At 51.7% G+C, this 26,306-nt stretch overlaps 2 protein-coding genes across 6 annotated transcripts; both read right to left on the minus strand.

Annotated features, from left to right (window-relative positions):
* Positions 1 to 1,120: 1,120 nt before the first annotated feature.
* On the minus strand, positions 1,121 to 20,744 carry Rbck1 (RANBP2-type and C3HC4-type zinc finger containing 1). Of its 5 annotated transcripts, none has more exons than XM_055617989.1 (12): positions 20,612 to 20,744; positions 16,222 to 16,363; positions 12,855 to 12,948; positions 11,888 to 12,086; positions 10,094 to 10,209; positions 9,840 to 10,013; positions 8,799 to 8,959; positions 7,663 to 7,774; positions 4,482 to 4,661; positions 4,044 to 4,142; positions 3,638 to 3,781; positions 1,121 to 1,716 (listed from the first exon to the last, which is right to left on the minus strand). In XM_055617989.1, exons 1-12 carry the CDS (start codon positions 20,742 to 20,744, stop codon positions 1,636 to 1,638), a joined length of 1,635 nt encoding a protein of 544 aa, XP_055473964.1. In that variant the 3' UTR covers positions 1,121 to 1,635. The 5 variants fall into 5 exon arrangements, with proteins under 5 accessions (XP_055473964.1, XP_055473963.1, XP_055473967.1 ...); XM_055617988.1 differs by having other exon boundaries at positions 11,867 to 12,086; XM_055617992.1 differs by lacking the exon at positions 20,612 to 20,744 and adding an exon at positions 17,720 to 18,115 and having other exon boundaries at positions 11,867 to 12,086.
* Positions 20,533 to 26,306, minus strand: Trib3 (tribbles pseudokinase 3). The gene is made up of 4 exons (XM_055617995.1): positions 26,102 to 26,306; positions 25,317 to 25,610; positions 22,352 to 22,644; positions 20,533 to 21,801 (listed from the first exon to the last, which is right to left on the minus strand). Exons 2-4 carry the CDS (start codon positions 25,608 to 25,610, stop codon positions 21,321 to 21,323), a joined length of 1,068 nt encoding a protein of 355 aa, XP_055473970.1. The 5' UTR covers positions 26,102 to 26,306; the 3' UTR covers positions 20,533 to 21,320.

Here is a 26,306-nt window from a genome sequence, read left to right on the forward strand (position 1 = left end):
TCTAAACAGCCCCACTCCTGGCAGTATGGTGTACTCTTGTACACAGCAGCGGGGTCCCTTTTGGAATCATCCAGGAACGTGGAGCTGGTGCTTCATAGTCACTCTCTGTTGATCCTTGCTACACCACAATAGGCCACCAGCTTGTGATGCCCTTTGACGTGGCAACTGTGAGCCTTAAACAGGGACAGGACTAATAGGGACAAGGGCCCAGCCTCTGGCAGCTTACAGCAGAGGGCTAAGGAGCAGTTGGAATGGCAAAAGCCCTAAGTAGCCTCAGACTTACAGACTGAACACGAAGGACAAGTAGGAATTTGGTAACTGGGTAAGAAAGGAAGGGCACATGCCTGTTATCCCAACACCCTGGAGGCCAAGGCACAAAAAAGACTGCTGTGAATTCAAGGACAAGCTGGACTACATCGACCTTATATCTCTAAAAACAAGACAAACCCTCATTCTCTCTTTCAGGTTCCTTCTTGATCCCACTCAAAGCTATAGGTCCAACCCAGGGCTCCACATTTCAAGGGCTGGAAAATGCTCACCCTGGAAAAGCTACATGCCCCAGCATTTGGGGCGAGACTTTAACCACCACAAGTGTTGTGCTTATTGTTGTGGGTCACATGGGAAGACAGCTGCCATGTCAATCTCAGAAGGTGCTGAGTGGGTCAGGGTGGAGGGAAACCACCAGAAGACATCGGATCAAGGCTTTACCATCTTGCCTCGGCTGTTAAGGCAGATGAACTACCACCTACTCAGTTTCAGCAGTTCCTGAAACTACTCTGCTCCTCACTTTAGATGCCCAGAGAAGAGGAGAGCAGCCAAGCCTTTCCCCCAGTCTCTACTGCTGCATTGGCCTCCCTCCCCAGCATCCCTCCAACCTCAAAATCCTCTATAGATTTAACCAGTGTGGGCTAATACTGGCCCAAGCAACCCTTGTCCCAAGTTGGGCATCATGGTGCCAGGTCTGCTATAGAGGTCCCAGAGCTGAGCCAGCCTTATTCCCCCAACCACCAGGACCAACAGATGACCTCCAGGTGCTGTTCCAAGCTTTCAGAGCTCATCTTCCTGCCTGTGTGGAACCCATATTGTGAAGTTTGCTCCTTCAAACAAAACACTGCTCCCCTTTCTGGAAAACCACTTTAATCCACTTACTCAAAGAAGGAAATGCAGAGCCGGATCCCCCATGGGCTATGTTTCCAGAACTAACAAATCTACCTGGGCCCTGAGGCCCAGAATGGGTTCACATCAGCCCTAAGAAGTGCCAGGCCTTCAAAAGCAACAGCAGCAGAAGTGCCCAGAAAGCAAGGCAAAGGGTGAGGCTGTGGGTCCTCAGGGAGCATGCTAGGGGAGAACAAAGTCACTTGGAGGCCCAGAGCCTAGCCAGCCAGGCCTTTGGCCAAGGCTGTGTTTAAGGCTGGTGGCTAGTGAGGGTAGGGTGTCCAGCTCAAAGATCTGTCAGCAACCCCTGGAAGCAACACAGGCAATAGGACTGCCATAGCACCAGCTCAGCTGGGCTCTTGTAGCACAGCAAGCAGGCTGACAGTGCAGCTCAGGGACTTCTCCTGGGCCAACCAGAGCTAAAGCCTCTGTCCTAGCCCTGCTTGTTCGCTGCTACAAATGAGGGCCACCATCTTCAACTCAGTGGCAGTTCTGACAGCTAGGGTGGCAAGGAATTCCATTGACCCGGCAGCGGCAGCCCCCACTGGTGTCCCCTGGGCCCTAAAGGATACAGAAAAGAGGTTATCAGGATGATAAAAACGGGCTTATCCCCAAGTCACTCCATCAGCCCAAAGGCAGAGCCCATCTGAAGGTACAGAGGGGCTACCAAAGGCCCTCCTGTAAAGAACAGCCTCAGCCTCAGCAATCTCAGGGAGGCAGCATGAAGGCCTTTCAACCCCTCCAGCATCCTCAACTCCATGGTCTCCCCTCTGGGCCAGCACCTGGGCAGAGGAAAAAAGTACAGTTTCCTCTGTACCACCTGACTCTATGACCACCAGTAATGATGCCAGCTCTGACTCCAGCAACACAGCTCTAATGCCGACTGCTGCTGTCTACAGAGCACTCCCAACCTATGAGACACACACACCGAGCACTTCTCCTGTCCTTGTTTCTGATGGTCTGAGACAGGCCCTTATTCTGTCTTCATTTCATGGGGCACAATCTGAAGCTGCAAGGTGGCAAATATGTGCCAGAGGAAGGGACTTCCCAACTTCAGACAAGCCCTGACTTGCTCTCCCCTCAAACACAACAGCAGGCAAGCCTTGCTACACAGGCCAGGTCCACCGTCTGGAAGGTCTTGACCTCTCAGCATGAGCACAGCTGCAGGCAGGAGGCAAGAGCCTGCGGTGGGTGGCTCCAGGAGTATTTACTGTGGGTCTCCCACACTGTCAAAGAGTGGCTTTTGATAACCTTTTAAATACTTAAAATATAAAAAATTCTTAACCCTCAAGCCCACCAAGGTGACACATGGTGCTATAACCTCCAGCACTCAGGAAGCTGACCTAGGAGGATTGCCACAAATTCCAAGCCAGCCCAGGCTACAGAGTGAGTCTTTTTGTTTTGGTTTTTTGAGATAGGGTTTCTCTGTGTAGCCTTGGATGTCCTGCACTCACTCTGTAAACTAGCCTCTGTAGACTAGACTAGACTGGCCTTGAACTCACTGCCTGCTTCTGCCTCCTCCAGTGCTGGGATTACATGCCTGGCTGAGAGATAGTCTTAAAAAAAGAAAGAACAAAGACTGGTAGTGTACACCTATAATCGCAGAACTTGGGGAGGCAGAGGCAAGTGGATCTCTCTGAGTTCCAGGCCAGCTTGGAACAAAGCAAGTCTACAAAGCCAAGTCCAGAGAAAACCAAACACACACACACACACACACACACACACACACAGAGAAAGAGAGAGAGAGAGGGAGAAGAGAGAGAATGAGAGCCAGAGAGAGAGAGAAAGAGAGAGAAAGGCAGGCAGTGGTGGTGCATTCCTTTAATCCCAGCACTTGAGAGACAGAGGCAGGTAGACCTGAGTTTGAGGCCAGTCTAGGCTACAGAGTGTGTTCCAGAATAGCCAGGACTACACAGTGAAACCCTGTCTTAAAAAATCAAGGGGAAAGAAAGAGAGAGAGAGAGAGGGAGGGAGAGAGGGAGGGAGGGAGGAAGGAAGGAAGGAAGGAAGGAAGGAAGGAAGGAAGGAAGGAAATCTTCCCTTGGGCTGGCTTGGCAGATTAAAAGTACTTGCCCCTCAAGACTAGTGACCCACATGAAGATGGAGAGCACTAATTCCACTAAGATGTCCACTGACCTCAAATTAATCACATGGCACAAACACGCACATTCCCACTCCTGCATTCTTTCCTCTCCTGCTCTCAAATACACACATGCACAAAAACAATTAAAAAAAAAAAAATCAAGCCAGGCATGGTGGCACACACTTTTAATCCTAGGGGACAAAGTTGGTGGGTAGCCTGGTCTACAGATTTCTAGGTCAGCCAAGGCCACAAAATGAGACCCTGCCTTAAAATTAAATAAAAGTAAAATAATCCTTCCCTGTAAGCTGTCCACAGTACATTAAACTTAGTTCATGCTCAGGTTTTGAGTCCCACTCCAGTACTCACACTACCCTCAGCTCACCAGTATGTAAGACTCACCCCAGGGCCCCAGCGTGGCCCCTTGGTGACCCAGCAGATCTCAGTGTGGCAGACAGTGCAGCGGATCCAGTCACAGCCATCCTTCTTCTGTACCACAATCCGGCACTGTGGGCAGTGCATGGCCTCGCCTTGCTGCAGCATCACCTGGGAAGGGGAGCTACTGAGGCCCTGGCCTGGCCTCTGCACTGCACTCTCCCTCAGAGCCCGGCATGAGGAGCCACCACTCTGTCCCTGAGGGCTGCCCAACCCAGACTCTTCCTGCAGCTCCACACAGGACAGCCTACAGGAAGACACCTTGAAAAGGGGGTTTCACCAGGAGGGAGACTGGGCCTCCAAGACCATGTGAACTCAGTCCTTCCTAAGAAGCGTCGAGAACATGACTCCTCATGCCAAGACCCTGCCTTACCCTCAGCATCTCCGTTGTCTGCCGGGCGGCCACATCATTCTGAGCCCGAAGGGCCAAGTCGTCCTGATACTCCCTGCAATTCATGCCCTCGTGGATGGCCTGCAGGGCAAGGGACTCTGAGTGAGACATTCCCCAGGGGCTTAAGCTGTGAGGGGCAGAAGAGGCCCACCACCAGCACTGAGTACCACCTGCACTGAGTGTCATCAGTGAAAGCCCTCACATTAGAAAGCTGACACCTGTTTTACAGAAGACACAGGATCCAGGGAAGTAGAGCCAGGACCAGCAGTAAGAGCCTGATAGAAATACTTTGTTTTAGGTACTGATGGGCACTGTAACCGCTAAGGAAGCTCTCCCGTGGGCCCAGACTGCAGCCTCTGCAGCTGCCACAGCCAGCCCCGGCTAGATGAACGCAAGGAAGCCACATGGGCCTTCCCGCACCTTGCAGAGCAGACAGTTGACCCGGGAGCACACAGGACAGGTGAATTCATTGACATCATCCTCAAAGAAGCACCAGCCCCTGCAGTCGGGGGTCTTGCAGTGGTAGCTCAAGGTGCTGCGGTTCTCTGCAATGGACACACTCAGGTCTAGGAAGCGCTGGTAGTCCTCAGGCGACAGGAGCTGCACATAAACAGCTTTGTTGCGGAAGTGCAGAACACACAGCAGATGCCCTTCTCCTACCAAATGGTCCCAGGAAACCCAACACTTCAACCCTGCCCCAAGTTCCTTTTTTTTTGCCCCTTTTCTTTTTTCTTGTTTTGAGACGGGGTTTCATATAATGGAGGCTGGCTTTGAACTCCTGGCATCTCTACTTTCAAGGGCTGGCATTTATTACAGGCGAGCCACACATGGCTCAAGTTCTGTTCTTCACAAAGCCTTTCCAGCACTTCCAATCTCCACTGAGACAGTCATGATGGCACAAGCCTACCATCCCAGTACCTGGGAGGCTGTAGCAGGAAGTAGGCAAACCTCTGGGTGGTCTTGAGGGCTACAGAGCTAAGTGACAGTGATGAATGCCTGAGAACTGCATACCTAAGGACTTCCATTGTGGACAAACAGCCAACAGTTCAAATTTTATCAAGAAGAAATGGACAAAAGCGATAGGGGGACAAAAAAAGTTAAATCCTGGAACCTGGAAGCCATTAAGTCTCAGTACTTTGAAGGCTGAGGCAGGATCACTGACAGTTCACTGCCAGCCTGTGCTATATAGCAAGACCTGTCTCGAAGACAAATCAGTATCCAGGTCCACTGCCCTCTACAAACAATGTGGCAACGTCCGAGACTAGACCATCTTCAGGTGGCCTCCACACCCCATAAGACTGTTTCACATAGAAACAGTGCAGTATTCTAGGGACCTACATTTCCTTGCAGGAAAGGTGAACAGAAAGGAGAGGCATGAGAAGGCATGCCACAAAGAGCTGAAATGCTCTTTTAAGGACCACTGGCAAACAGCAAAGCTAGTCAGTGAGAGAATCAGGCCTTTGTTCTGTATCTTAGAAAGTTACAGTTATCAAACTCACAATGCACACCTAGGCACACCTATAAAGGGGTACATTCTGCCATGCGTGAACCACAGTGGACGTTTACCTCCAAAATACAGCCAGTGACGTGGTAGGCAAGGGTAGAAACAGTAGGCAAGGGTGTTTACTGCCAAACCCGCTGAATGTGATCTCTGAGACCCACATGGTTGAAAAGACAGAATTGACTCTAGCCAGTTTTTTTCTGAAGTCCACACACATGCTGTGTGGCACACAGGAGGCAGTGTCAGGTGATCTGTGAGTCAAGCCAGCTAAGACTACACAGTGAGACCTTGTCTCAAAAACAAAACAAACAAAAAACAACAAAATGTCATCTGCCAAGGAAGAGGGAAACAGGACAAAATGGTTCTGGAGGATGTCTGGGGCCCAGAGTTGGGGGTGCTTTTTCTCTTTTTCTATTCTCTCCATTATCTGCCATTATTAAAAGCACCACCTGGCCACTCTACTGACACCTTCCTCCTCTCACTGCCACACCTGAGGCTTGGGGCAGGATCTGGGGGCTTTCTCAGGTGCTGTGCATATAGCCCTTGGTATGAATATGGCCTTTGGCAGGGTGGCCTCCTCAGAAATCCTCGGAGACAGTGACAAAGGCCAGTGTCCTGCTCTCCAGACCACAAAAAGGCTACTTCAATAAGACCCAGGAGCGGACACACTCAGAAGCCCCTCAGACAAGGTTAAACACGGCTACACTGAACACAGACTCGAAATTCCCCTTCCCACCTCCCCAAAGCCCCTTTGACTTGGGAATCATCTGGTAACATTCTGCAGAATGTTACTGCAGAAGGCACATGGTCAGAGGAGGCAGGACCGATGGGAAGAAAGAGGACCTGTGCATGCCAGGGGTTTCCAGTCTGAACCCTGGCCACTGTGATCCTGCTTTTTGAAGTCTACGGTCAAACCCAGTACTGTGCTTGCTAGGCAGTATTCTACCTACTAGCCCTTAACTATTAAAATAGCCTTAGTGGGTTTTCCTAGTAAGGGGAACAGGGACTATTTCTGACATAAACCCAATGGCAGGCTATTTGACCCCTCAACCCTCCAAGGGAGAAGCAGCCCTGCTAGGCCACAAAGGAGGACTTTGCAGCCAGTCCTGAAAATACCTGATAAAACAGTGTCAGATGAAAAGGGAAGAGGTCCTCCCCTATCAGTGGACTTGGAAAGGGGCAGGGAGGAGATGAGGGAGGGAGGTGGGACTGGGAGGGAATGAGGGAATGGGATACAGAGTTAATAAAATGTAACTAATAATAAAAATTAAAAAAAAAAAAACACAATAATTTTAAAAACAAAAATAAAATAAAATAAAACAAAACATCCTTGCTATTTACACAGCTCAGGCTGGCCTCAAGCTTTTCATCCTGATGTGTCAGCAGTGCTGAGGTGACAGGGTGTACTGCCATGCCAACCCTTGAATGGCCGTATTACCACAGGATATCCACCCGTGGCTCATGCTGGCCCCTAGAAGGAATCTGGGCCTGAGCATGTAATTTGCACTGGCTAATAGGATTACAGCCAAGCAGTCTATGCACACTTACAGTTGTGCTCAGAACACTGAAACCTCACTAACCACTGCCACGTGAGGCCTACACAGCCTATGTATGGAGGGGACTGAAGTAGGTGATTATTTTCGACAAGGCCATCGTGACCCATCTTATACCACTGAGCAGGCAAGCTAGGAACCATCCCCGGAGCACAGAAACCCTAGCTCCAACCAAGTGGGAACACTGCCTTGCAATTCACAAACTGCAGTGCCTGAAAGTACCAGGCCTGGAGTGAGCGGCTGACACAGCAGCTGCACAAGACTGCACACACTAGCAGCCGCCACCTGTGCTTCCGGCAGAGGACACAGGGCAGAGGCTGAGTGTCTGACATGAGGGTGCACAGACAGGCTGAGGCCCAGCTCCCACCCATCCTACCCTTGCAGCCTTTGCTGCTCTGCTTCATCTACTCCCTGCAAAGCTGCACTCTGAAGGAAAACTTGGGAAATGTCTGCCGGGAGATGCAGAGTCAATGCTCCTGAGCTGTGCCTGCTGCCCGCTCAAGGCCAGCTCCCCGGGAGCAGAATGCTTTCCCTCCACCGGCCTTACCGCCCGGATCTCCCTCTCCAGCAGCTTGCCGGGGCATGAGTAGGTGCTGTCAATGAAGGGGCAGGATACCTCCGCCTCCTGGCTGTTTCGGATGGTGCCCTGTAGGCACTCCCTGGGGAGAGGAGGGTGACAGTTAGGCTCATTCCAACCTCCTCAGGGACTCCAGCCCTCTGATGGCAGGCCTGATCCAGGGCCCTTCCTTCACATCCCCCTCAACTCACCACCAAGGCCCCACTTCTATCCACCCCACCATCCCTGCTGCTGTGGTACAGGGCACTGGCATCCCTGCCCAGGTGACTGCAGTAACCTCTCCTCGGTCCTGTCTCCACATGGTGCAAGCGCCCACTCTCTGCACTATAGTGGTATCACTCAAAGGGGACCAGACCAACTGATGCTCAGAGCTTTTGTCACCTCCCCTCCCCCACCACTGCTGCCATCCCTCTGCTGCCATCCCTGTGCTCCCTGGTCTCTTCAGACAGTTTTCCAGCCTCTGCTCCAGCATGACTTCCTTAAAGGCTGCCAGCTCCTCCCCAGCACGGCTCACAACCTAGTCACTTAGCATGTGGCACCGTATTCATTAACACAGACTCCACAGGGGAACATAAGCTAGAGGGGCACTCCACCAGGGTCCACTATGGTGAATGAACATAATATTCCCAGCCCAAGGGTAGAAGGGCTACACAGGAGGCCCAAGGGAAAGAATACATACACTAAAGGACAGAATGCTATGGGCTGTCAGGGCCCGGCCCTAATGTCTTTTCATACGCCAGGCAGTAACAGGTAGTGAGGAGGGACAGCGGCTCTGCAGCCAGAATGCCTGTCTCACTTTTGAGCTTCTTGTAAGCTGTGTGCCCTTGACAACATGGGTGCTTGAATTCTCTGTGCCTCCCATGCCCTTTTCTTTGGATTTTAAAGACAAGGTCTCATGTAGTCCTGGCTGGCCTTGAACTCACTATACAGCCGAAGCTAGTCCTGAACTTCTGATCCTCTTGCCTCTATCGCCTGAATGCTGGGATTTCAGGCATAAGCAACAACACCTCTTGCATAAATGGTGTTTAGTGGGAATCCATTGCGATAAGGAGGAAGGTCACAGACACTCTGGTAAGCACTGTCGCTGGGTGGGAGTGGGGCCGCACCTGCAGAAGGTGTGCAGACACTCACGCAGCACCACGGCCTCGCCGGGCGCCAGCACTGAGTAGCACACAGGGCACTCAGCAGGCTCGGCGTTCAGCACCAGGCTCCTCTGCTCCAGCTGCACGTGCTGCAGGTAGTTCCCCTCCTGCTGCTGCTGTTTCCGCTGGGCACACGGGCAGGGCGGGGCCACCAGATGGGTCAGGGTCTCAGTTGGTCAGATAGGAAGTGGGACAAGGCTGGGGTAGCAGGGGGCCAGCAAGGCAGTAGTGGGCTGGGAATATGGGCAGGCCAAGAAGGCCAGGTGAGCTACAGCAAGCTAAGGAGCTAGGTGAGGGGACAAGGGGGGTAGAGAGAGAAAAGGTTCAGGGTACAAGAGGGAGTGGAGGGTTTACAGGGCTGCTTGGGTAAACAGGGTAGGGCTGGCAGAATGGTAAAAGGAGCACCAAAGTTAGGGCAAAGCTGCAGGTAAGACTCGGCTAGGCATGGGACAAGGTCAGGTAGGGCCAGCTGCACTGCATCCAAAGGGAAAGAAGGTAGGAGGAGCATGCTCTTGGACTGGGGCGCCTATGGAATCAGTGTCTGTCGTGGGAACTGGCTACTCGACGGAAATGAGAGCAGAGTCGTTCCCAAGAAGCCTAGGAAGGCAGTCCACACGAGAGGAATGGGGAGGAGGTGGAGTACACAGTAGGAGCCAGGATGAGGCTCCAGGCCCTAGGTGAGGTTTCGGCTGAGTATAGTTCAGAGTCACAGAAGAAGCACTGTCAGCACAGCCAGGACTGCTTATATGCATGAGGGAAGAGGTGTCAAAGCCAGGACGCAGGGCAAGTGAAGAGCCTAGCTGTGCATCACACGAAGAGAACTAGGCTCAGCCACACAGCAGCCTCAGAGAGAAATGACTCAGTCAAGGGCAAGCTTATGGCTCAGCAATGTGCTCATAAGGAAGAGGCAGTGGCTAGGGGCACAGCTATGCAGGTGGTTCCCCTTCTGGCTTAGGCCTTCCTCAAGCAGCCTGCAGGTGTCTGGCCCCGGACCTGTGTGCCCACCTGCTGGTACTGGCGCAGCGCCTCCTCCTCACCAGCCAGGCGTGCTCGCTCTTCCTCATCAGGCTGGTATGAGGCAGGTATCTGGTAGGTCTCAGGCCTTGCACGACAGCACATCTCACACCCAGGCCGTGTGGGTTTGTTGATGAAAGTGCAGCCAGGGCACTGCCAACCCACCTGGGCAGAGACAAGCTGTGAGCGTGGCAGGTTGGGCAGGGAAGACAGGGCACAGGTACCCATGAAGTAAGGCAGCTTACCGGTGGCGACTCTGGTGCTGCATCTGGCTGCCCTGGCTCCTGGTGGGCCCTGGGCTTGGGAAAGACAGGCTCCAAGAGGCCCCGTGGCTGCAGGGTGAGGTCCTTGAAGCCCAAATCTGCAGAAGGAGTATGTGTGATATCCAGGTATCCACATGCTGAGCCAGCCAAGTACACCCCAATCATGGCATCTCTCAACTCTGTACTGTTTCTAGTCTCCTCCTGAAGGTTGGTATCAGGATATCCCAAGGCCTCACCCAAAACTGCACCTTCATGTCCGCACTCCCTTTTTTGTTTGTTTGTTGTTGCTGGCTTTTTGTGTTCTTTTTTCTTTTCTTTTCTTTTTCTTTTTTGGTTTTTTGAGACAGGGTTTCTCTGTTTAACAGAGTCCTGACTGTCCTGGACTCACTTTGTAGACCAGCCTGGCCTCGAACTCAAAGATCTGCCTGCCTCTGCCTCGAAAATGCCGGGATTAAAGGTGTGTGTCACCACCACATACCCTTGACCACCATCCCTTTTGAGAGGAGGTGCTGCCAAACACTAACTCCATCATGCAGAAATGCCCACCAAGAAGAAAGAGGCCTGAGCATCTTCAGTCAGCACAGTAACTGGGGATCTGAGGGGATCGGGCTGGCAGGCTCTGAGATGTGGCAGTGAATGTTGTGTCTTTTGCCACCAGGGACACTAGCTGGACAACTGGCAAAAACCCAAATGGGCCTGACAGCGCTATGTCAGAGTCAAGCCAGAGAGGGCTCAGTGGGCATAGACACTTGCCACCAAGCCTGTTGACCTGAGTGTGAGCCCCTGGACCACATGGTGGAAAGAGACCTGACTCCAGCAAGTCACCTGCTCTCCTTCCCGCATCCACTATGGCACAGGTATGGCTACGTACATGCATAAATACATGTACTGTTTACATTATTTACTTACTTTGTGAGGCGGTTGTTTTATTTTTTTTCAAGACAGGGTTTTTGATATAGTTCTGGCTGTCCTGGGACTCATTATGTAGATCAGGCTGGCCTCAAGCTCAGGGAACCGCTTGCCTCTGTCTCCCAAGTGCTAGAATTAAAGGTGTGTGCCACTAGGCCCAGCCCAATAAATGCAATTTTTAAAATTAAAAAAAAAAAAAAGAAAAGAATGCAGTACATTGATGTTAATTTCCTGCATTAGAAAGTTGTTCAGGGGAACAAAGAAAACAGCTTTTCTATTTAAAAACACTATGCAAGTCTTCAGTGCTAGGCGATCCCACTTATAGTTACTTTTAAAATGTTTCCTAAGAGTCTGCACCCAGAGGCAAAAGGAAGATGAACAAAAAAACATAAAATAATAGCTAGGGCAGCGTTTGCAGGGCCTTTAATCCCAGCACTCAGGAAGCAGAGGCAGGCAGATCTCTGACTTCAAGGGCAACCTGGTCTACAGAGAGCGCTCCTGGACAGCCAGGGCTACACAGAGAAATCATGTCTCGAAAAACCAAAAAATAAAACAAAACAAAGAAGGAAAACGTTTCTCTACACAACTGTGCAACTTTTCTACAGGTCTAAAATACTGCAGTAAAGGCAACCATACTACACCCTAGTTATATTACCAACATACACAAATAGAAACACAGAAAGCTAAGGGACAGAAACAGGAATGAGCTTGCCCAAGGTCACACGGCTAGCAAATGCAGGCCGGGACTGATCAGCCCTCTCCTCATGCCAGCCATGCTCAAGCGTTCTACAGAAAGCTCCCCCCACCCCTGACACCCACTTCCATCCGGAGGGCCCTCCAGCACACCCCTGAGAGAGAGGACGTCACCTTCCAACATCCGCAGCTGCCGCTGCCGCTGCAGCTCCTGAGGGTTGAGTGAGGTGTTGCGGGCCGACAGCAGGTAGAGATAGGCACTGTCTCCATTCCGTCGAATGCCGTGAGAATGCAGGGTCTCCTGGTCCCGTGCCAGCCTCTGTCCAACCACCCACTGCTGCAGGCTGGGTGGAAAGCCATAGTCCAGAAATACCTTGGGTGGGGGGAGGTTTTAGTTTGAGCACTTGATCCCAGCTGGGGGCACTGTTTTCTGAGGCTCTGGAACTGTTGTTTGGGGGCCTGGCTGGCACAGGGGGGCCACTGAAGGCTGGCCTTGAAGGTTTGAGTCTGCTCTGCTTTTGCCCCAGTTCTGTGCTCCTTGGCCATATGAAAAGCCACAACTGAAGTCAAGCACGGTGGCAGGTGCCCACCTAAGCCCAGAACTCAGGACGCAGAGGCACATGGATCTCTCTACACTTGAGACCAGCTTGGTCTATAAAGTGAGTTCCGGGTCACTCAGGGTTTCTTAGTGAAACCCTGTATTTACAAAAGAGAGAGTGGAGGGCTGGGGAGATGACTAGTGATTCAGAGTACTTGTCTCTGAAAAGGACCTGAGTTCAACTTCCAGCATACCCACAACCGCAGTTCCAGTACATCAAACAGGCACACACATGGAACAATACACACATGCAGGGAAATATTCACACATAAGGAAAACTAAATAACCCTTAAAAATGTTAAGGGTGGGACAGAAGGAAAAAAAAAAAGCCACAGCTGCAAGCTCCAGACCCTGAGCTGTCTCAAGCAAGCCCCTTCCTCCCAGGACGCACTGTATCCTCTGAACTGTGAGCTGTCCCCAAGTTGTTTCTGTCAGGTGTCTGACCACAACAACATATGGGGTGTGGATGCACGCAGAGAGGGGGGAGAACAGACAGGAGACAGCAGCCAGCGAGGAGCCCGCTCCCCTCAGCCCCTCACTCACCATGTCCTTGAGGGAGGCCACTGTCATGTCAGGGCGCACTGTGAGCCAGATGGTGACGGTGTGCATGTGAGCGTCCTCCACGCTCACACAGAGCCTGTGGAAAACAGGGTGGGCAAGGATTTGAGCAAGTCTGCCTGTGTGCAGATGCTATGTGCTGGTTAGGTTTTATGAACATATACATGTTAGAAGTGAAATAATCAATTAAAAAATGCTTCCATCAAATTGGCCTGTAGGTAAGCCTGTGGGGCAGTTTCTTTCATTTTTAAAAATCAGTTTCTGAAACTAGTTATCTTCCTCCATGCGTGTGAGTGTTTGCCTGCATGTACATATGGACACCGCTTACATGCCTGGTGTATGTGCAAGTCAAAAGAAGATGTCAGACTTCCTGGAACCAGTTACAGGGCAGTGAGCCACCATGCAGGCGCTGAGAATCAATGCACCCTGGGTCTTCCACAAAAGTAGCAAGCACGCTTAACTGCTGAGTCAACCCTTCAGTGGGGCTGTGGGCAGACCTCTGGGCAAGCGCTCCTGGGTTGTATTCAAAAGCAATGTGAGCAGGCCATGGAGCGCACGCCAGTAGGCAGCAATCTTCCATAGTCTCTACTTCAGTTCCTGTCTCTGGGTTCCTACTTGAGTTCCTGACTTGACTTCCCTCGGTGATAGAACATAGGCTGGGATGTACGAACACCTTTCCTCTCCAAGCTGCTTTTGGTCATGGTGTTTACTACAATAGAAAGTAAACCAGAACAAGCTGTGTAGACAGCCGACCTGGGGAGGGTCTCCCTGGATTCCCGGCTCTGTATGTATGTACCCTTCAAACAGGAAGCACTGCCTAAGCCCTTACCTGGCTCAAATTAGTTTTAGGGCATAAGGAACACTGGTACTGGGATTAAACTCAGGGCCTTGCACAAGGTGAGCTTTCTACAGCTGAGCTGTGTGTGTCCCAGCCCTTTATTTTCATTTTGAAACAGGGTTGGTAAATTGCCAAGGTTAACCCTGAACTTGCCATCTATTTGTTTTAGCACCCAAGAAGCTGTCACCAAGCCTGGCAATTTGAGGGGGTGGGGAGTGGAGGAGGTGGAGATTCTTTTGGTTTAAAACAGGATCTCATGTTGGTTAGGCTGGCCTTGAACTCCCTATGAAAATGAAGATGCCCTTGAATTTCTGGCCCTTTGCTTCCATCATCCTCAGGTTGGAATTTGGTCTGCCTTGGCTCCATCTGTTCCTCTCTTCTGCCAAATGAGCAGCATCTGGTGTTGAGCACACACCTGTGATACTAGTGGCACTTAATCGTTTAACCCACTTAATCCTTTCCAGCAGCCTGAGGCAGGCCCTGCCACATCCTTTTCTAGACTTAAATATACTGTGGCACCCACACTGCAGGAGTAATCAATAACTGTCACAGCGACTTAAGTCCAAACTATCACTACCAATGATGTCGGACTTTGTATTCAGTGCTGGGCATTGAACCAAGAGTCTCACACACCCAATCACTCCACCATGGAGGCCACATGTTCTTACTCTAGGACATAAGCTTCGCTTTTCTCAAGGACCTGCAAGCTTATTTTATTTTGTTCTTTTCGTCTGTTTGTTTGTATGCAGCCTACACTAGCCTGGCACTCATCATTCTCCTGCCTTCTAAGTGCCAGCTAGCATTACAGATGTGTGCCACCATGCCTGGCTCCTGAAACATTGTTGAAAGATCAAAAAGCAAGAAAAAAATAAGAATGCAAATCAAAGGCTGAACTGACCCCAGAGGAAAGCAGATAACCTCTTAGCATGGGAGCACAGTCCAGCCATCTAAGACCTTGGAGAGCTATGGGAAACAGTGCACCACAGGGCAAAGGCGGCCAGGCAGCACATGCCCATGAGGAAAAGGGTAGCCCCAGGTCCCAAGCCAGCCTGGCCTACATAACAAGCCCTGTCTCAGCAGCCTATAGTCTGAAAAATACTCCAGGGAAGTACCCAAGAAACTCTTCCAAAAAATACTTTTGCTTTTCTTTTTTAGACTCGGGGATCATTATTCAGCACTGGCTGGTCTAATGGACCATGTGGAACAGGCTCACCTCTAACTGAGAGATTCACCTGTCTCTGAATGCTGGGATTACAAGTATGTGCCTGTAATGCCTGGGGTAGAAAAATGATTCTGACACCCAATCATCAGTAAAAACAAAACAAAAAAAGCAGAAATAAGCGGACATACAAAGATTCAAAGTTTTCTGTCCATGTTTTCATAGGAAAGGGGTTTTGTTGTTTCGGTTCTTGTGAAGATATAGTTTTGTGTACTCGGGTTGGCTTTGAAACTTCTCACCCTCCTGCCTCTACCACCTAAGTGTTGGGATTACAGGTATGCATTACCACACCCAGCTAAGACCAGACTCTAAACAGTCAAATTATCTTAGGAGTTTGGAAACATAAAAGTACACATGCTTTAAACATGCTTTGCTCATTCCATAGCAAGCAATCCCATAAAAACAACACCATGAAGCCCAAAGAGCAGTGGTTCTCAGCCTGGGGCTCACAAGCCCTGGGGGGACTGAATGACTTTTTCATAGGGTTTGCCTAAGACCGTTGGAAAACACAGATATTTCTTTACATTATGATTCATAACAGAAGCAAAATTATAGTTACGGAGCAGCAATAAACATAATTTAATATTTGGGGGTCACCACAACATGAGGAACTGTATTAAAAGATCACAGCATAAGGAAGGCTGAGAACCACTGCCATAGAGGCAACACATGTTCAGACCCAAAGAGGGGTAAATGTTACTACAGTACCAAATTTGGTAGTTTATACCTGTAATGCCAATACTTCCAAGACAAAACCGTCTTGAGTTGAAGGCTAGCCCACACAGTGATTTACAGGCCTACTTGGACTACAGAGTAACTTGGTCTCTAAAAACAAAAGGTAAATTAAAACAGAAAAGTAAAGTAAGGAGGGATGGCTCAGTGGGAAAGCGCTTGCTGCGCAAGCCTGCTGCCCCGAGTTCCTCCCCAGATCCTGTGGAGGGAAGGAGAGAACTGTCTCCTCAGAGTTGTCTGACTTCAACACATTCAAGAAAATAAACCCTGTGCTGGCTTTGGCAGCAGACACTAAAACTGGAATAATAAAGGGAGGATTTGCATGGCCTCAATGCAAGATGACACCCACTGTGCAGGGTCCCCTTTAAAAACTGAACCCCAGCACAGGAAGCAGCCTACCCCACAGCTCGCAGTTGATTTATGACTAAGGGCTTTAAGCTCAACCTCCCACAAGAGAACCTGACAGTGAGGCCCTGGGTTCTGTCCCCAGCACTGCAAGGAAAAAAAGGATAACCAGTCCACAAAGGTTCAGGAGGCCCCCCTTTAGTGTGAGACACACTCACCTGATGTCCTGTGTTGGGGAGACCTCAGGTTTTACTTGCACCCTGAGGGGTACCCGCTGCTCTGCCAGCCAGGTGGCATACTTGATAGCAGCCTGTTCATCTCCACCAGCCACTGCCCGGGCAAGGCTCAGGGCCATCTCCTCTGCTGAAGGTCAGCACAGAGTAAGCAGATTAGCACCAGTTTAAGTGGGGAGGCCAGAGAGGCGTCCCTGGGTGCATCCATGTCCTCCTTCCCTAGTGAGTTCCTGTATCTTCTGCATCGGCTATTTTTAAATTCTTTTCTTTTTGTAGAGGGGTGTGGGGTGTGCTTTTCCAGTCCTCTCCACCCTGGGCTCACTGGGGTGCCCTTTTCCTTTCTTGTTCACTGAGTCTTCCATACTCCCTTCATGTATCTGACAAGCATTTGTTTTCTTTTTTTTCTTTTCTTTTTTTTTTTTTTTTGAACTGTATGGCACCTACTGGTCCAGAATGTAGACCCTATGAGTGGTTAAGGCAAATAGCACCCTTCCTATAAACTTCTAAGTTCAACAAGAAAATAGAAAATGTTAAAGTTTGACAAAATCAGATGTAGTCCATTCTAGCAATAATTGAATAAGGAGGTCAGGGGAGACCTCTACGAGTTAAGGGAAACTGAGGCCTGAATGAAGGGTTGCTGCCACTCCAATATCAAATAAGGAAAACTGTCCAAGAGGCCAGCAAGTGGGCAAAGGCCTTGGGCAAAAAGTGGTTGGATCAGAACAGAAAAGTCAAGGACTGAAGGCATGGCTCCGTGATAGAACACATTGAAGCCCCAGGTTCAATCCCCAGTAGGAGACAGAACAGAAGAGGCTGGTGGGAGTGAATGCAAGGAAATGAGAGGTCATCAAAGGCAGTCCAGAGTTCTGGGCTTGGTTCTATTAGGAGGGCTGGGCTGTGCTGCAAACAGGTCAGTAGCTCTATCGGTGTTCCCTCAAATCTGGGTGAAAGAGAGAGGGATGTATGTTCCCTCTTGTCCCACTCTGGCCAACTGACGTTTGTTTTCCTACCAGGTGCTCTAGGGTCTATGTTCTGTGTTCACTGAGTCTCTGACCCCTATTTCTGATAGGTATTCCCTCCGCCAACGGAACGAGCCAAATTGTAGTACATAGGCAGGCTTGTTGCGGTCAGCTCTTAGGCGGTTTCACCGACCTCGCAGGAGAGGGTCAGTAAAATCGTCATGCCGAAGGAGACAAAAAAGGAGGTGGGGAAGAGAGAGGGGAGAGGAAATGCAGAGAAAGAGAGAAGGGCCCAAAATGTCTGATTTGATTATGAGCCTCTGAGGGAGAGGAAGCCCATTCCCCGGCTAGAGGGCGGAGTATGCCAGCCATGCCCTGGAACTGAGAGATGCTGGGAGAACCTGGAGGCCAGGTCCGCTACGGTTAAACAGGCACCTCAGCCGCTTGTCCCGCGTCTGAATCCCAACAATTTCTGCACAGACCCGGCCTAGAGTCCACTTCCACAAGCTCCAGTCGGTGCCCACCTTTCTTGGTCTTCTCGTCCATCTGGCCTGGCTGCGCCCATCCCCTCAGAAAGGGCTGCTGCTCCCGGGAAACGCTACCTTGGGGTCGCCTGGGAGGGAGCGGGAAGACAGCAGCGAGCGATTCCGCTTTAGCCAGCCTCGCGCGTGGCCCAAGCGGTGTCGTGGGTCGCACTCGGGCAGCATCACACTGCCCAGGGCCCAAGGCCCGGCATTGGGAACCGGGGAGGCCCCGCGAGGGACACAGAAAGCGAAGGAGGCCTCGGGCTAGGCCTGCAGTAGGCGATGGGCAACCACGACCCACAAGCGCGAGACGGAGGAAGCCTAGTCCGCGCCGGCGCCCCACCGTCCGGAACCCCAGCCCAGCGGCTCGCGCTACCCGGAAAACTACGCGGGCAGCGTCCCCGGAAGTGAAAGTAGCAGCCCCGGAAGTGCAGCCGACCGAACAGAAAACTGTTCCTCACCCAAGACTTTGCAGGCTCGCCAGCTGGGTCTGGCTTCTAGACTATTCCTGGCGCTCACGCTCCACCACATGGTCTGGCGGACCAGGGACACTTGGTCCAGATGCCAGTGACCGCCCCTTGGCCAACCACCAACTCCAGCCAGCTCTTAGCTCGGGAGTGGGGGGTTGGGGTGGGGAGCGGGAGAAGCTAGAGGGTGGGGCCTAGAAGGTGCAGAGGGTGGCTTGAACTCCTAAGGAGACCTTGCTGGTGCCGCCTCTTCTTGTGCATAGCCTGCAGGCTCACCAAATCGCCAACACACCAATTGGTAACCCCGTACTTGTCCCGTTTGCAGTTAAGGAAACAGAGTGTTGGAATGTTTATGACTTGCCCAAAGCCACACTGCTCGAGTTTGAATCCAAACGTGGAAGTCGAGAGAACCCACCTGGGCACCTTGGAGACTTTTCTCTTACTTGTTCACTACTGTTCTATTTGCCGAACAAAGGCTGGGAATTCTTTTCAGCCACCACTCGTTTTCTGCTTTCTCCCACTTTCATCCCACAGACTAACAGATACAGAGGGCCCCAGGATGGACAACAGAAACTCATCCTCTCCTGTGCTCACATCGCATCCTGCCAGACCCTGGCCTTTCTCTTTTCCCTCAGCTGGTCTAGAAGAGCCTGTATCATTCTTAAAATAATAACAGGCTTGTACTCACTCTGTAGACCAGGCTGGCCTCGAATTCAAATCTGCCTGCCTCTGCCTCCCAGAGTGCTGAGATTACAGGCAAGCGCCGCTGTGCCTGGCTGTAAACCTCAAACTTAACGGCAATCCTCCTGCCTCTCTTACTGGATTTATAGGCATATAACATTACTTGTGGCTCCAATATACATGTATATATACACACGTGTATTTGTATACATACATTTTTACATTTTTATTATTAGCCGCACATTTCTGCTCCTCCCATCAAGACGGAATTCGTTTTTCTGTCCAGCACACTAGGCTGTGTGACATGCACAGCCTATGCATCAGCCTTACCACTGAAAACCCAGAGACCGCCACGTGGCGTGATGGCTGAGCCTTCGAAGGAGGCTGCAGGATTGGTCAGTAGCTGCACAGAGCCTGCTGAAGGTGCTGGCCTCAACCCACATACTTCCTACGGGCTATTGCCAGGGAGAAGCCGTAGGACCATTCTGGAAGTGTGGGGAATGATTAGGCACATTTTCCAGAAGCTTCTCAAGAAGGAGCTGTGGAAACAGCAATCTGTGCTTCTTGCAAGGTGATGATGACAGGTCCTGCTTTTTCTGAATGCTTTATCAGTGCTAGGGAGACAGCCCAGGGCTTAAAGCACTTGTACACATGAGTCGACCAGCATTCAGATCCCCAGAAACCACACAAATGCCTTGGAAGTGAAAGATGGGATCCCCACAGCAAGCTGGCTGACAAGGCTACAGGCTTTGACTGAGAGACGCTCCTCAGCCAGGTACACAGTCCCAGCACTCAGGAGGCAGAACTCTTTGAGTTTGAGGCCAGCCTGGTCTATAAGGAAGTTCCAGGATAGCCAAGGCCACACGGAGAAACCCTGTCTTTGGAAAAGGGAGAATGAGAGACAGAGACAAACACACACAGAGAGAGGGAGAGAGAGGAGACTGTCCTTAAGGAATAAGATGGAAGAGTGATTAAGGATGAGTCAAGATCTCTATCCCTAGCCTCTGCATGCACACCAACACCAACACACACACACACACACACGATATAGAAAAAAAAAGGGACTCATTGGTGTCTCATGGGTTGAGTCCTATTCTCTGCCTTTCCAGATGAACAGTCTGAGGCATACAATGGTTAAGAAATTTGTCGAGGGTTCAACAGCTGGCATGTCCTGGAAGACTGAATTTGGGGCAGCCCGGCTCAAGCGCTGAGATCTTAAGTACCACAATGCCCTTTTCTTTGTGTGATGTGACACATGTGTCAGCTGTCTCCATGGAGAACAGCCAGGGTCTGAAGAGTCAAGAAAGCAGGCATCCTGCCAACAGCTTGGAGAGCCAGATTGGCCTGCCCTGAAACCACCCTGTTCACTGACTGTCTTTATGCAATGTTCCTTCCTGGCTAAGCTGACACCCCTTTGGGCTGAGGATGGAACCCAGAACCCTGAGTTTGTTAGGTGTTCTGCTTACACCCAAAGCTACACCCCAGCTGGCAACTTGGAAATCTTCCACCTGAGACCCCGAGGTCTCTAGAAAAAAATAGCACATACAGGAACATCAGTGAGAGAGTCTTCTCACAGGCCACTTGGTAGGCACTGACATGATCTGGCTTTCATAGCTGTGTTGAAGGTAGGGAAAGTCACCAAGGATGTTAGGAGGTGGAACTCTCTGACATACAGAACTACACAGCTCTCTTTTATTAGGCACACAGTGAAAACACATACACAGCCAAACAAGAGCCATCATACCGGTATGAAGAGTCCCCAGAACAGGGCCTGAGACTTTATGGCAGGAGGACGGTCCCTGCCTGGTCCTTGCCCTCCAACCTTGGTGCGCCAGTTGAAGGCTACCAGTGTGAACTAGATCCTCATTCCACACCATTCCGTGAGTCAGGCGCCTCGCTTGTGGAGTCTCATCCTTTCGGCTTAAATCCTGGGCTAGGTCTTCAAGCAGGTTCTGCCTGGAGGCCACAGCCCAGCAGCACAATCTTCTCCTGGCCTGACTTGTGGTCCTGAGGCACAGGGTGAATGAGGACTTTGGTCTTTGGCACAGAGATGTTCCCCTTGTTTAAAGGCACACGATAGAAGGCAGCTGGGGCACTGATGAAGGAGACTGTCTTGTGAACAGAAGCCTAGTACCAGCCCAGAGAACCAACCCTGGTATGCAATGCGCCGAGGGCTGACAGCAGATGCTGGCCTGGGAGCTCATGGCACTGTGGCAACTGGACCAGCAAGGTATTTTTCTCCCCCTTGTTGTTTGCTGTTCCCAGCACCTAGAACAGGGCTTGGCACCCAGCGAGCATCACCCTGCAATGCCTGTGGGAGAATACAGGAATGCTTGGGGCACATTGGCAGTTTCTTCCTCCAAAAGGGCACTTAAGGTTTAGCTTGGCCCAAAGAGGCAGGAGAAAGCTTGTACTCAACTTACAGCTTACAGCTAAAGGGCCAGTAAGGTGGCCTAGCCATACAGTCCTAGCTCCCCTTCCTCAACCTCCTCCAGCCCTGGGCCTTCTGGGACCACCTGGTCGGTCTCCCAGCGGCCAGACTGAGGAGAAGAGATGTGGCTGTGATCCTCCCTCAACCAGGGATGGAGCAGGATGCTGGGGGCCACTAGCCGCTCTAAAGGCTCCTTCCGGAGGAGACATCGGATCAGGCAGCGAGCTGGGGCTGACAGGCCCTCTGGTAGGGCAAAGGTCCCTCTACGGATCTTGCCAAAGAGCAGTGCTGGCTCAGAGTCCTGGAAAGGGTAGTGACCAGCTAGCATGGTGAAGAGTGCCACGCCCAGGCTCCAGACATCAGCTGCTTTGCCGGAGTAGGATGGCCGGGAGCTGAGTATCTCTGGTCCCACGTAGGCAGGGCAAGCATGCTTGTCCCACAGAGAGTCATCTGGTCCAGTCACCACACAGGCATCCTCCAGGTTCTCAAGCACCAGCTTTGTCCTGGATCACAGACAGAAAGATTCAGATCCTCTGGAAAAGCAGCACTAAGCCATCTCTCCAGTCACTGTCTTTTGTTTGTTTTTTAATTGGGGGGGGGGGCGGGGTATTTTTGGGAGATGAGATTTCACTCCATTGTCAGGCTGCCTTCTAACTCACTATTGCCTCAGCCTCCTGAGGGCTGGAATTACAAGTATGGGCAAGCATGCTCAGTGAGCCTCAGTGTCTTAGTTTTTTGTTTGGTTTGGTTTTGGCTTTGATGGGTCAGGGTTTCTCTACATAGCCCTGGCTATCCTAGAGCTCACGGTGTAGATCAGGCTGGCCTCAAACCCACAGAGATTCCCTCTGCCTCTGCCTCTGCCTCTGCCTCTGCCAGGATTTAAAGGTGTGTGCTCTGAGGATTTCTTTCCCTGCCTTTCTTTTGCTACTGAGCTTTGCACATGCTAAGTACATGCTATCCTACTGAGCTATACCATAGCTCTTCCTAAGTTACTCTGCTCTTGTGGACCTCAGTTTCCCCACCTCTCAAATGTGCTTCTAGGGTCACACTCACCTCTCACAGTTGCTGAAGACAAAGCGACGCAGCTTGAGGTCTCGCAAGACAAGCCCATGCTGGTGGCAGTGTGCCACTGCAGTAGCCATCTGCCGGAAGAGTGCAACGGCCTCCGGCTCAGGGACACCGCGCCGGCTGCGCACCAAACTGTGCAAATCGCCGTGGGTCTTTGTGAAGAAGGTATAGAGGAACTGAGTGCCAAGCAGGACGTCTGTGGGACGGGCCACATGCTGGTGGGTGGGCAGACGTGCATAGGGTGCCAGCACCGACTGGGCATCGCTGGCAGGGTACACCTGGGGACAGAACCATGCGTAAGCACAGCTAGGGACCTGGGAAGCCAGGCTGGCCTAGCAAAAGGGGACAGCCAACCTGTTAGACATCCTGTGAGCGACCCACAGTGGGCCTTGCTTGGGAAGTCATTCATAGCCTGACATCAGCTGACTCTCTGAAAGTCACAGGTCAGGAGGCCCCAGGGCCACAAGCAGCACATTTGGGACTAGAGCCTATGCGCCCATCTCTGCTCTAAGCTGCCCGCTATGTGACCTTATGCCTCAGAGAGTTGAAACCAGGGTGTAACCCAAACAGAAAAACCCTTCTGGAGGCAGACCACCACCATAGCCCCCTGCTCGCACATACCCAGCTTGAAAGCCTGCCACCCCAGCTTGGTTATCTGGACTCACAGCCATTGCCCCTGTTCACCTGGTGTCCACAGTGCCGCACAAGCAAGCAAGCAAACCATGTATTCCAAAGGAATAAGAAAGTTGCTGGAGGGGAGGCAGAGGCAGGCAGATCTCTGAGAGTCCAGCCTGGTCTACAAAGTGAGTCCCAGGACAGCCAAGGCTACATAGAGAAACCTTTTCTCAAAAAACCAAGAGGAAAAAACTAAAAATGAAAAAGAAAGAAAGTTGCTAGAAACCAGAATATGTTACATTGCAGTCTTGGAGCTCAAACCCAGGGCCAGTTTTTGCTAGGAAGTGTGGGCTAGTATTTTAGAAGGAAACACCTATTTTAGAAAATGCAGGCAGGCCACTGTAGCACACTCAGGAGGCAGAGCCAGATGGATCTCTGTGAGTTTGTAGTCAGCCTGGTCTACACAGAATAAGTTCCAGGCTAGCCAGAGCTGAATAGTAAAACTATGACTCAGAAAAAAAAAAAAAAAAAATGTGTGGACACACCTGACTCAGGAGAAGTGACCTGAATGATCCAAAGATACGCATGGGAAAAGCTTCCCCATGTTCAGGGCATAAACAGTGCAAAGGTCCTGAGGCAATGGAGACCTCAGCCCGCCGGCAAAGGGCAAGCAAAGATTAGGGTGGTCAGAATGAGGAGGCAGAAAGCCATACAGGAAGGTGGTGAGGCAGCTGGGAAATGTGCTCAGAGTCTGTGAGCATTACACACACCTGGAAGGTAGGTCCAGTACTACAGAGAATGAAAGGAAAGTTCAGAAAAGGGAGGTGACTTGTTAGAAGCCACACTGGTGGCAGAGCTGAAATGCCACTTTGTTGCCTTTGACTTTAAACTCATGCATGCTGTAAAATGTGAAGCATGTGGTAAAAAACAAAAACAAAACAAACAAACAAAAAAAAGCTAGGGTATCACGGATGAAATAAACACACAGCCTGCTCTTTCTTCCTCCCCTAAAGCTTAGTTGGCCCTGCCCTGGTTTCTTTGCACATCTTTATTGGGGGGGTGGCGAGTGAGCTTTCTGAGACAAGGTTTCTCTGTGTCTCCCTGGCTGTCCTGAAACTCACTATGTAGGACAGCCTGGCCTTAAACTCACAAAGATACACTTGCCTCTGCCTCTCAAGTGCTGCAATTAAGGGTGTGTATCACTACGGTTGACCCTTTGTGCCTCCTGTGCCTGCAGCCAGGACACACTGCCTTGGACGCTCCTGCCCATGCGTCCTTCAACTCCTGACATGCACGGCCTTTCAGCATCCGCAAGGCCCTCCCAGACCTCCTCATGTTCCCCTGTATCCCTACCTGTCCATCTCCTTCTCACTTTGCTTCTCCCTCCCCACTGACAGCAGCTTTATTTTCCTAATGCTCACAATTGCCTGTTCTCTTCCAGTGTGTGCCTGTGCTGGCCAGAGGAAAGCCTCAGGTGTCATTCCTCAGTTGCCATCCAATTTTTTTTCTTAAGGTTTATTTTTAATCGTGTGTGTGTGTGTGTGTGTGTGTGTGTGTGTGTGTGTGTGTGTGTCTTATGTGTATGGGTATGTGCCCAGGAGTGCGAGTGCCTGAAGAGGCCAAAGCCCTGGATACCCCCAGAGCCATAGTAATATATGTGTTTGTGAGCTGCCTCAAAGTGAATGCTGGGAACAGAACTTGAGTCTCTGCAAGAGTTACAAGCACTCATAATCACTGAGCCATCTCCCCTGCCCTGCCCCTTCCTTCTCTCTCCCTGAGATAAAACCTCTCACTGACCTCAGAACTAGCTCACTGAAGAGGCTAGCTGGCCAACGAGTGCGCTCCAGAGGTCTGCCTGTCTCCACTTTCCCAATGCAGGATCACAAGTGTCCAAGTCCCCACCTCTCCCCTCCCCTTCCCCCTTGCCTCGGCTCTCCTGTCCTCTCCCACCCACCCGTGGATTTGAATTCTGGGGCTCACCAACTGAGCTATATCTCTACCCCGCCCCATGCTCACCTCTTTATTTTCTGTCCATGCCTCTCACTAGATTGTCAGTTGGACAGCAGTAGCATTGGTCTAGATTTGTTTTGGTTTTGAGACAAGCTCTCAGTATGTACCCCAGGCTTGCCTGAAACCCGGGGCAACCTTCCTGTCTCAGCCTCCCCAGTGCTGAGATTACAGGCGTGTGCCACCGCGCCCTGTCTGGGTCTGTTTTTCGGCCACAGCAAGTGCAGTTCGTGCACGGGATATGAAGTCCGTCTTTTGAGGAATCCAGTGATAGTCTACAAAGCTAGAATCCTCTGGGGTGCTGGAGGGGAGAGCCCACAGAGCATACCTTGCAGGTGTACTCTGTGCCTGTGGGGCAGTGCAGGGCCCGAAACGCGCAGCTGCCTTGCTCCCGTTCCAAAAGGACGTAGGGCCCCAGCCGCGTTGCCGGGGCCACAGCCGGTGATAAGTCTGAGGTAGGAGGTGGGCTGGGGGGCAGCAGGCTGGGAGGCGGCCCAGGCTCGAGCCCACCTCTCACTCGTTTTAGGACTGGACCCTCCGTGTCGACGTTGTTGTCCTCGAACTCCAACGGTTTCTTCCTGCATGAAGCACCAGCAGAAGCAACCGGAGGGGCGCCTCGCATCTAGGGAGAAGGGAAGAGGCACAGGCTGTCTTCCCTGCTAGGACCCTCCGGACAGAGAACCGTCACACTGGGGTTTCCGAAGCTCGCTAGGCACGGCGCTCTCAAATGCAAGGACTGCTAGAGAAGGAAGGAAGCCGCGACGAAGGCAAGGCTTAATAATGCAATAAGGGAGGCTGGGAATAGGGATGGACCTCTGCGCCGCAAGCACCCGGGAGGCTGAGGCAGGAGAGTGGCGAGTTTCGGGCCCGCCTGGGCTGCATCCCGGTCTGGCTGCAACCGCTCAGGCTCAGGGTGTCCCCAAACGGCGGAGCAAAGGAGCGGGAAAGTGAGAGCGTGAGCGTGAGAGTGAGCGAAAGTGTGTGTTTGAGAGAGAGAGAGAGAGAGAGAGAGAGAGAGAGAGAGAGAATATGAATACGTCGGGACTCCCAATGTCCCTCGGTCTGGCTAGGCTCGGGGAGTCTAGCCCCTCTTCGCAGCTCCCCGCCGGGTACCTTGTCTTGGGGTTCCTCTCGGGTCTCGGAGCCGCCAGCGCCCGCGCACGTGGACCGCGGCCCCCCTCGCTGAGCAGATCGCGGAGTCCCGAGCACGCCCGGGCCAGACCCAGCGTCCGCGTCCTCGGCGGCAGCCGCTTCCGCTGCTGCAGAGCCGCGGCCCGGGGAGGCAGGCTCCCATCCCCGCCCGGCTGATGTAAACCTG

This window comes from Psammomys obesus, unplaced genomic scaffold (genome assembly GCF_907164565.1).
Source record: "Psammomys obesus unplaced genomic scaffold, mPsaObe1.curated_primary_1811, whole genome shotgun sequence".
Lineage (NCBI taxonomy): Eukaryota > Metazoa > Chordata > Mammalia > Rodentia > Muridae > Psammomys > Psammomys obesus.